The sequence below is a fragment of the Gavialis gangeticus genome, unplaced genomic scaffold (assembly GCF_001723915.1).
Source record: "Gavialis gangeticus isolate Ggan-Ray unplaced genomic scaffold, GavGan_comp1, whole genome shotgun sequence".
In the NCBI taxonomy this organism is placed as follows: domain Eukaryota; kingdom Metazoa; phylum Chordata; order Crocodylia; family Gavialidae; genus Gavialis; species Gavialis gangeticus.
In genome coordinates this window covers 35,349,161-35,359,908 of record NW_017729004.1, presented here as the reverse complement: position 1 = coordinate 35,359,908, position 10,748 = coordinate 35,349,161, and the positions used below count along the sequence as shown (strand labels likewise).

The 10,748-nt window shown below is 48.2% G+C and overlaps 1 protein-coding gene across 1 annotated transcript in view; it reads left to right on the top strand.

Moving 5' to 3' along the window:
• The first annotated feature begins 3,443 nt into the window (after nucleotides 1-3,443).
• Nucleotides 3,444-10,748, top strand: part of MTPAP (mitochondrial poly(A) polymerase) — a 40,124-nt gene continuing 32,819 nt past the window's right edge. The window contains exons 1-3 of the mRNA XM_019508223.1: nucleotides 3,444-3,610; nucleotides 4,626-4,798; nucleotides 5,982-6,212. Coding sequence (XP_019363768.1) covers nucleotides 3,460-3,610; nucleotides 4,626-4,798; nucleotides 5,982-6,212 — 555 coding nt within the window. The 5' untranslated portion in view covers nucleotides 3,444-3,459. The remainder of the gene's footprint in view (nucleotides 3,611-4,625; nucleotides 4,799-5,981; nucleotides 6,213-10,748) is intronic.

The following is a 10,748-nucleotide window of genomic DNA, read 5'->3' as shown; positions in this document are numbered from 1 at the left end:
GGGTTTTGCAAGTGATGACTGAGCCTGGTCGTGTTAATGAGCCCAGAGTGATATTTTCCATATATTTATAGCTATAAACATTCTACATAAAATGCTGGTGACTGAAGTCTTGTCCTCAGGGAAACCAAGAATCCACTCTAAACTTCAGTGTTTCTTCTTTTCAGTACATACAGGCAATTGGAATTAAACCCCTTGTGATGTGCTGTGGGCTTTATTGCAATCTTTCTGTGCAAACTGTGTTTAAGTTGCAATAATGTTGCATGCCTCAGTTTCCCCTTTGGCTAACTTACACAAGGGGAAAAGAATGGGTTAAAGAGACAGTGAAGGAAAAGATCTGCTTGCATATGGGACCTCTAGCAGCCTGCCTTTAAATAGCTTTGTTAACTGTATCAACAAAGGTGAGATGGCCCACACCCAGGCCTCTGTTGGGGAGGCTGAATGAAATGAGCACAACAATGGGGAGGGGAACGTGTGAACAAGAATGGGAGGGAGTCTTGAGTTAGAGACCAGTGGTGTCAGACACAGCCCATTGCCTGAATCTGGCCTGGGCAGTTGTGGAAGGAGCCACGGAATTTGGGTATGGAGCCCTGTTGGCAGTGGGGCTGCCTTACCCTGCCACTGCTGGCCCTGCCACTTTCTGCTACTTGCCCGTCCCTTCTGCTGCTCACCCCACCCCCAGAGGTGGGTCTGCATCTGTCCCTGAAGCCCAAATCTGGCCTAAGGGCAAAATGAGTTTGACACCCCCAATCTAGGCCATTCCTATTTATTAATGCATTACAAAATACTGTAAGAGTGGACTTGGCCCTGTGTACACGCAGACGAATGTGGTTCCAGTCCTCAGAAGGAAAGATGATAAATTAACTGGAATTCAAATCTTCACCTCAGAAAGTTTGTCTTATTTTATTTATGTACTATTTGATCGGACTACTTTAGTGGTCCCAACTTTTTCAGACTTGGCACCCTGTTTGGCTCAAGGTAGCCTCCAGAAAATGCCAGCTCTTACTTTTCACTTTGGTTTTAACTACAGAAAAATTATGGAGCAATTCTTCTGGTGCAAAGAACCCAGACAAACCACAGCAGAGCAGAATGTTTTTAATGCTATGAATTCTTGCCTGAAATCTCTGGGTTTATCCTATGAATCATGGTTGCACACCAGCAGTACTAACACTGCATAGCACCTGCTATATCCTTGAAAGGAACTCAAATCACCCCATGGTGCTGTGGCACCCTGGTTGAGAATCACTGCACTTGATATGCCATCAAAGAAAGATCTCTCTGAAGTGCAAGAAGAAAGTGTAAAGATGAGAGGAAGAAAGAAATAAGTGGACATTCAAGAAGGGACCTTGGGAGAAACACAGGCAGTGGGAAAGGAAATAAAAGGAAGAATGAATGCTAGCAAATAGGGAGGGGTGAAATAAGCAGAGATTTAGGGTGGGTGGATGAGTTTGAATAACATATCTTTAATTATACAGTAGCTCTTATACAGGCAGACCTTAGATATTATTGTTAAAGACCTAGTGCAGTTGTTAATTTTCTTAAGCGCACTGTTAAGTTTAATAAGATCATTTTCTTTTTTAGACCAGCCTCACAGGAAGTTGAGTTTCTCTCCTTAGCTCATCAGTGCATTTATGAAGAACCTGCCATACAATTCTGGAAGAAAAACATAGAGTTTTTACAGACAAGTGGAGAAGGCTGAAAGTTCTGGTCACATACCCCATGTAAGAACAAATCTAAATGCAAAGTACTAACTAAAGTTACTGTGCAGTAGTGCCAGCACATGGGTTTTGAATGATGCTTACTGTGCAGCAGCCTAATACTACTGTGCAGTAGAGTGTTAACACGATTTTTGCCCGGCACACTACTGCACAGTGTTATTAGGCTACTGTGCATTAAGCATTCATGTAGATGCGCCCAGTCTCAGATTCTATATAATTCTTTGTCTACAAACATGCTAATTTGTAAAGGTTAAGATAACTACAGAACAGTTGGTATAATCTCCAAATTGCAAATTGGTAAGTATGACAGTCACTCAATGTTCTGTGCGCTCTGCCCCTGCTTTCCCAAGAGCATCCCCTACTTTCCCTTCCCCCCACCCCCTCCAAAGGAGTTGGGGGTGGGTCTCCAGTCTCCTAAGGCAGGGGCCCTGAGAGAGTGAAGGCAGAGTCCACAGGAGAGCACTTACGGACAGTCTACCCCACTTTCTCCCCTGTCTTCATGGGGTTGGGGGAACATAGGTCAGTGGGATGCTGGAAGATGAAGCTGTCCTCTGATGCACTCTGGGGAGTGTAGCGTGCACACATGAAACAGGAAGTGCTCCAGAATAGCACGTGTTCTCTTCAGGGTTCTTTTTAGAGTGCTTCCACCAATTTCAGAACACTTTAAAGCAGGGGTGGGCAAAACGCGACCCACCAGGCCATCCTATCCAGCCCCTGGGCCCCCTACAAAATTTAGAAAATTAATATTTATCTGCCCCTGGCTGCCTGTCATGCCTCCCTTGATGACTTGCCATTACTCAGTAAACTGCCCTCCGCCCAAAATAATTGCCCACCCCTATTTTAAAGGGTGTGTATACCTGCTTGCTTGCCCTTTGAAGCGTTTCGGAGATCTCTAAGGAGCTTCAAACACTACTCTGTCCACACCTAAATAGTAACTAAACATGTCCTCCAAGATGTGTAGAAAAGGGGTGGGGGGGGGAAGGGAAGGCGAGTGGGGCGACTGCCCTGGGCGCTGAAGCAAAGGGGTGCCAACACGCGCTGACCTGCTGGCACAGAGCATGGGATGGAGCTGCGAGCAGCTCACTTGGGGGGTCGTGGGGACTGGAGGAGGGTTTCTCTCTGCACCGCGTGCACTCCTGGGCAAGCATCCCCTGGGCGAAGGTAGGCTGCCGCTGAGGGCTTTGCCCCAGGAGCCAAACTTCCTTGCCACAGCACTGGAGCTGTCACACATTCTCAAGCACTAACTTTATAGCTGGTTGGCACTTTTTTATAGCTGGAAAGTCATTTTTCTTGCGTGATAATCACTTTACACATGTGGCGGGTCTACATTTATTGCACAGTGACTGTGCAGCACAGGCCTCAGGGACACTGCTCGGGGCCCGGTGCTCCACACCTTCACGCGCTGGCTTGGCTTTATGACCCACAAGCAATCCCAGGGTCAGGGCTTTGCTCTGGGCCTAAAGCCCGGCTCCCAACCCCTGCATACTCGAGGTGCCCCTTAGGAAGTGCCAGCTCTTAGTTTCCCCTCCTGTTTCAATGACAAAAAAGGACCAGAGCCAGTCTTGCGTTGTAAGCCCACAGCCAGTCACAACGCTTCCCAAGCCCCGGCTTGATCCCGTGCTCCCGCCGCTCCCCAGCAACACCCACCCCGCCAGAGCCGCGCGCAACTAGGCAAGGCTTGACCCTCGAGCCGCGCCGTACACGCTCGGCTGGCGCCTGCGCACTGCGCCTCCTCCCCACGGCTATGGCTGCTCCAATGTGGTGGCTGCCGCCATTGCTGCGGTGCCGGCCTCGCTTCCCTGCCGCGCGGGGCCCGGGCCACGGTCAGGCCCGGCGCATCTCCACCGAAGTCGTGGTGCAGGGGCAGTCGCAGGCCACTGGTGGCGAGGAAGCAGGTGTGTGAGGGAGGGCGGCTGGGCCCGCCCGAAGCATCCGCCGCCCAGCGAGCGGAGTAGGGCTGTGCGGGGCAGGCGTGGGCCCTGTTTTCCCCGGGGCCTCCTCGGCACCAGCGCTGCCGGGCCTGAAATATGAAATGATTGTCTCAAAATGATGCTAATGCTGAAAATCTGTCGCACGGAGAAAATAGGCAAACACGTTTTCTTACTGACCTCATATTGCTCATAATTGGTTGCCAGGGAGGGAGAAGTGCATCACTGAAGTTGAAGCATTTCTTTATTTTCAGAAAATCGGTGGTAAGAAGGTGCTGAAGCAGACCGGGAAGTCAATTCAGTTCAGTTCAGTTCATGCTCCCTGAGGGTGACTTGGGCTTTGTGTATGCTGCACCCATGAGCTATCTCAACAATTGTCGTATGTTTTGGTTTTACCATTATTGATTGTACATTGCACAAGGTTTGAAATTATTGTACAGCTACAGTAATTATTGTACACTGGGCAGCGCTGCTCATCACTCACTTTCTGGCACTGGTGAGAAATTGCAGGGCTCCGGGCGTTAGGTCTGTGTTCAGGCAGGGTAGAGCTGGGGTTCTGGGGGAGGCCTCTAGTAGCGTAGTAGCTTTTTCCCAGAAGGACCCAAGCTGGTGCAAGGAAAGCCCACAGTGCACCTGAGGACCTGTATATCTACTTTTTTTTGCCTCCTGCATGTACTCAAAGTTGTGTACACATGTAGCTTCTGCCAGAGCCTGGGATCAAGCCAGCAGCAGGCTGTGATAGGCAAGTGAAAATATAATGTTAGGCAGAGTCCTTTGGGGAAGAGGGAAAGAGCTGGAAAAAGAGAAGTGAGTGTTGTGCTTCTTTGAAGGTGCAAGCTCTAGGTTTGAGGGTAGGTTGGGTGTGAGAGCCTATTGTGTGTAAATTGCATAAATGCAACACTTGCTTTTTCAGTGGGACAGCCATGGAAGAGTTTTCGGGTATTTACAGGGGACGTTTACTTTATTTTTCCTCTCCATACAGATTCTGAAGTCAGTGCTAGAATCAAGACGTTTACTGAGGTGCAAGCAGAAGGATTAGAGCAAGCACAAAAGACTGTTTTAATTAGCTACCCAACTGGAATCAGTGAGAAAAGTATTCTCCAGTATTTGTCCCATCACGGAAGAATTAACAACTACTTCTTTTATAAAGGTCATGTAAGTAGTTGGGGATACTATAAGCTAAAATCTATTGCTGGAAGCAGATTCCAGCAAAAAGTAATGTCAGTGTGTGGGCTAGTTTCCATAGCTTAGACCAGTGGTGCTCAACTTGTGGATTGCAGGGCCTTGTCCTTCAGTCCATGGGGCTCCCTGTGAGTTCAGAAATTTGGCAGTGGGGGAGCAGTGGAAGCATAAATTCAATTGTTATGGTTCATGGTGTTTCTCTGTGCATGGATCCAGTGTAGCAGATCATGCCTACAGACTGATCCCACCCTGGATCTGGCCTGTGGACCAGCTTCATGCCACTTACCTGGCTTGCTGGGTCAGAAGGTCGAGTACCCCTAGCTTAGAGTGTCTATGCTTTCCTGAACTGACAGTGGGAAGTTCTGGCAGTAACCAGCAGCTGCCACTGCTAGAGTGCTTGTATTTATGCTTTCCTGATGGCTTTGCCCAACAGCTCTGCTACCAGAAAGTGAAACATCTTCTGAAACCCCAGCTGCTGAATGGCGAATGGCAGCAAAATTGTGTATGGACAGCTGAAGGTGTGGGAGTGTCTGTGTGCATCTTCTGTTGGTTGCCAGGTGGTAACAGAACCCTTGCTCTGTTTGGCAGAAGTGGCAAGAAAGTAGGATTCTGATGCCTTTTGGGCTTAAAATGTGAACACTCCCAAAGCTTTGCTGTCGGGATTTGAGTGTCTTTGATGTAGTGTGTATGTATTATCTCCTAAGTTTTACAGTTCTTGAAATAAGGATTTTTAGTCTCTCCTCCAATTTTTGTGTCAAGATTTGATTTCCATTCCCATGATAATGCCCATAATAAAATTGTAGGTCACTCTCTTGGGTTGCAGTCTAGAATCAATAACTTTCACACAATTCAGTCTGCTCCCCTAATGATGAAATATACTGATGCAACTATCTGTTTTATAAATCTGATAGCAGCAAAGATAAGTATGTGTTTACTAAATTATTTTGGGGTTTAATACTCTGCCCCAAATGCCATATCTTCAATGTTTTTTCTTTGTTATCTTGTGAAAACGTGTGCAACAGGCGTAAATGTGGGAATTAGTATGTAATTTATAGATAGTCACCTGGACTGGTGTAGCAGTAATATTAATTTAATTCGCTAGACTTTGTACATGTCTGTATATCTTACCATGTCTTGTCAATTTTTATTGCTTTAGGGTCATCATGCCATGGTAGAATTTTCTGAAAAAGAAAGTATAGGTTCACTTCAGGATGTTGCACAAATAGCAGGTTCGTCAGTACCTGGGATTCCATTTAAGTCAAGACTCTTTACTTTAACCCCAAGGCAGTCATTGGGTCAAGCACTGGATGAGACATCAGTTCCCAATTATCAGCACCCTACCATTCCAATGGAAGACCTTGTCCAGAAGCTTTGCTGTGCTGACAGTGTAAGTTTATGGCTGTCACTTCCTTTATGATAAAAACAAACCATCTTTATTATGGTGTTACATGTGGGAAAAGTGTAACTGAGAGCAATGTATTTTTATCTAAAAATTCTCTTGGGATTTCGTAAATTAATTCCAATCAACAGAGCATATTTTTCTTTTTGGAGGTATTAGGTTAGCTTTGGATTAATGCATTTCATGCATTGAAGTAAATATATCAGATTAAAGCTGTTCAATTTGTAAGTGGCTGGAGGCTGTAAGCCACATCACAGCGGCATGGGCCAGGTGTCCCCAGCTCCCCCTCTTGCACTATGCTGCACATGGATTCTCCCCCACACTACGCTGCACTGGACTGCACTGCTTTTCCTCTCCCCTTCGAACTGCTGCACCATGCTATACATGTGCAGTCCACTCCCTCACCTGCCCTTATATGCAAGTACTCCCCCTGCAAAGTGCTACATGTACAGTAGGCCTGTGCGAATAGGGAAGTATTCGATTCTGATTTGGTTAATTTGGAGATTCAGATTACTGTCGCAAATGGATTCGGTCGAATTGGCTTTGGAAGATTCAGCGCTGATTCAGAGAGATTTGGTGATGTGGTTCGCCTGGGGAGAAGCAGGCATAGCGAGGCAACTACAAGTTCTTCTGCGACTCATCCAGCCGTGCCTGCCTCTCCACAGACAGGGGGAGCCACGGGAGAAGCCCCTATGGCTGCCCTGCCCAGCCCCAGCCTAGTTCCAGCTGACTACTGGAGCTGCCCCAGCTCCCAGACTGTGTGGCATGCTGCTGAGCCACGCTGCACCCATGCCATGGAGCAGCTGCTGTGCGGATGCCAAGCTGGGGGGGGGGATGAACCCTGCTGCCTACCGCTGCCCAGCATTGCATGGGAGGGCTCTGCCACAAGCCCTCAGAGGCCCCAGTCGCTGCTGCCAGAGCCGGTGAATGCAGAGGTTTTTTTTAAGTGCCAGAAAGTTAGGGCTGGGCAGGGCAGCCATGGAGGCTTCTCCCGTGGCTCCTCCAGCTGTGCCTGCCTCTGCCCCGGCGGGGGGAGCCCTGGAGACTATGCCCTACTGCTGCTTACCCAGCTGGTATGGGGGACAGGGGGCGATGCAGCAGCAGGGCATAGCCCCCACTCTGATTGCACCTGCATTAGTGCTGGGAGTGGGGGCTCTGCCCTGCTGCCGCTTGCCCCCTTCCACCTGGAGCGAGCTGTGCCCTCATCCTGCCTCCCATTCCAGCTCCGGCTGGGCAAGCGGTAGCAGGGCAGAGCCCACAGTCCCAGTGCTGCCATCCCACATCCTGCACCCCCCCGCTCCCCTCCCTGAGTAATGCGCCTCCCTGGCCTGACTAGACAGCTTGTCCCAGCCCCAATCTCTATCCCTCCGTCCACCAGCCCCAACAGACTTACCAGCTGGAGGCAGCTATGTCAGCTGCCTGTTTAGTTTATGGCAGAATCTTCGAAGTGGCTGAATCTTTTCTGAATCTTTTCCAAATCAATTTGGATGCTTCAAATCTATTCAAAGCTTTTAATTGGTCTCCCAACTTGATTCTGATTCAGAGATTTGGTCCCCAAATTGGGCTGAATCTCCTCCAAATCAAACTGACTACCGAAGCTTTGGACAACCCTAATGTACAGGCCCCTGACCCGCTCCTCCACTCTCCAAGTTGTGGACTGTACTGCCATGCCGCTCAGTGGAGGGAGGGTCCAGGAAGCAGGAGGAGGGGAAACCTGGACCCAGACCAGTCTGGGAGCAGTGTCTGGATGGGAGTCTAGGGGGGCCACAAATGAATCCCTTGTGGACAGCATGCAGATTGCAGGCTGCCATTTGGACAACTGTATACTAAATAATTTAATTACTAAGTTCATTACTTTATAGGAAGGAAATACCTATACCTAGTTCAGTCTTTGTTCAGTCTGTTCAAACCCATATGTAATTCAAGAATGTAAACAGCTGACTGACTCTTTTAACAAACTGATCTTTTCTGTTACTGCCACACCACCTATTATGAGTAGAGAAATCTCATGCACATACACAGTAGCATCACTACAGTAAAGGAAGTCAGGTCATCCAACGGCACAAAATTCTTAAGCTTCTGACAAGTTTGTGGGAACAGCACTGTATTAGCAGCTTTATCAACCTCAGTGACCATGATTCTGTTTGAATCCTTTAATGAAAACAAGTGAAAGCAGTCTTAGCATTTCCGATATTAAAGTTAAAGTAAAAAAAAATCTCTTTTTTTGCAAGGGCTGCAGGGTAGAGATGGGATAGTAAAGTACATACATGCATTTGAAGTCTGATACTTAAGCAATGTGACTTATTTGGTCTGGTCAGGATAGGAAAGGCAGTCAGGGATATTTTTCATTAGAGTTTTTTGCAAGGAGAACTTTGTTTTCAGAAGTCTTGTATTAGTAACTGCCATTTCTGTCTTCAACCTGCAAGTCTTCTGCATTTAGTTTTTCTTGCACTTTAATGGGACCTTATCCTGCAAAAAGCAGTTTCCTGCACTCCTGTTGAAGCTCATGTGGAAAGTGGACACAGGAAACACTGTAGGTTTGGGATTATTGCCCTACACTGTAAGTAAAACGTGCCTCTTAAATCAGGCTCTTTTTTCCCTTAATGACTTTAAGAACTGATCAAGTTCTAGGACTAAATGGAAGCAGTTGTTGATGGGAGGATTTTTTCTTTTCTGGCAGCAGCAGAGTTTCAGCTCAGGCATTTCATCTCAGGAATGCAAGCAAATCAGTGAAGTTACTCAGGGTTTACACTTCTATAATAATGAGCAACTTTGCTGAGTGACTGTATTTGCACAGGTGACTTCATTTTGTGTTGATAGGATTCTGAGTAAATATGCTTAGAAAGGATGGCCTCAGCCGTCAACTAAGTAGGTGGCTGCTTGCTGTGTTAATAGCTGAAGGAGTAATGGCATTCTAATTAGTATGGTGTTTTTCTCTAGCTAGAGAGTTTCTCCCTCTTTTTTCTTCCTTTTTTCCTTCAGCTGTCGGGCTTTGCTTAAATGTGTTGGCAGTTTGAGAGGAGTGCAGAGAAAAAAGTAACACCCCTACTGAGATATAGCTATTATTGCTAGCAGAGCTTCCAGCAAAAATGTTCTTTTACTGGTATGGCTTATCTTCTTCAGGGATTTGGCTTAACCTATGTTGGCAAATGAACATTTGCTGGATAAAACTGCATTTCCAGGAGGTGGTTTGTTGGTATAACTGAACTGAGAGACTCATTTAAGTGCACATAAGCTTTCAGTCTTGTAAGCACTGCAGAATTCTGCATGGGCCTTAATTGCAACTCTTTTGATGCATCCCTGCTGTCAGTGCAAAGATGCTTGATACTATACCCAGAGTTTACAGCACCCATTGCAGGAAGAGATCATTTCCTGGAAAAGGGCATCATGCCAGTAATCAGAAGTTGAGGAGATCCTTGGAGGCAGTTTCCATTTTTTAATTCTTGTTATTCAAAAATGCGAAGTTTTATTTAAATAAGTGTCACCAAATTGCAGCCATACAAAAAAGTTAGTCAGGGCTTTGAGAGATCATTGCCTAAGGGGAATTTGAATAGTGTACACACTTCACTGTTCATTTAAAGGCTCCTTAGTAATAGAATCACAGAGAAATGGGTCTGGAAGTGATCTCTGTAGGTCATCTAGTCCAGCGGTTCCCAATCTGGTATGCAGACAACCTGTCAGTTGTATGTGTGCCCACTCAGACCTTCTGCCTATGAGGGTGAGAGTGAGGTGCCCACATGTATACACACCCCAAATGTACCCTATTGCACCTCACTCCTACCATTGTGGGTGGAAGGGTCCAGCCCCATCAGCACACAACTTCTGGGTGGGGCTGCTGCTAACACTGCTGCAGCCCCTGGGAACCTGCTCGGCTTCCTCCATTTCCTGCTGGCTTTGGGTAGCAGGTAGGGAAGCAGCAGGGATGGGGACAGGGCTGCAGGTGAGCAGGAGCATGGACTGTGGGGCTGCGGCTGGTGGTAGCGCGGAGCCTGCACCCAGGGGGACGGCGGCAGCACGGAGCTCAGTTGGGCAGCATGTGGCTGTGAAGGAGGGTGGGGGGTGTGGGGACCCCGCCACACTGCCCACATGGTACACAGCCCAAACAGCTGGTGGCAGCAGCAGCAGGTGGAGGCACTCAGGGCACTCATGCCTGGTGCAGGCATCCGGTAGTGCACAGCACTGCACATTGTCTGTATTGTCAGCACTCCCTGCACATGCGTACGGTTCTTGCACCTGTTGGGCATGGGATGGAAGCTCCACTTGCTGGAGCCAACTGCCTTCCCGCTGGGGCTGCACAGCATGGGAGGGAAGCCCCAGGTGCCTTCCCCTGGGAGGTGGGGAAGGCAGCCAGCTCCAGCATGCAGGGCTTCCTTCCCATGCCCAGCAAGTGCAGGGAGTGTCAGCAATACAGGCTGCCCAGCAGAGGATGCACCCCTCGCCGTGATGTGCAGGACTGGCCAGAGCTACCAGAGCCGCGCCCTGCCAAGCACCTGCACCCTGAGCGCCCCCACCTGCTGCTATGTC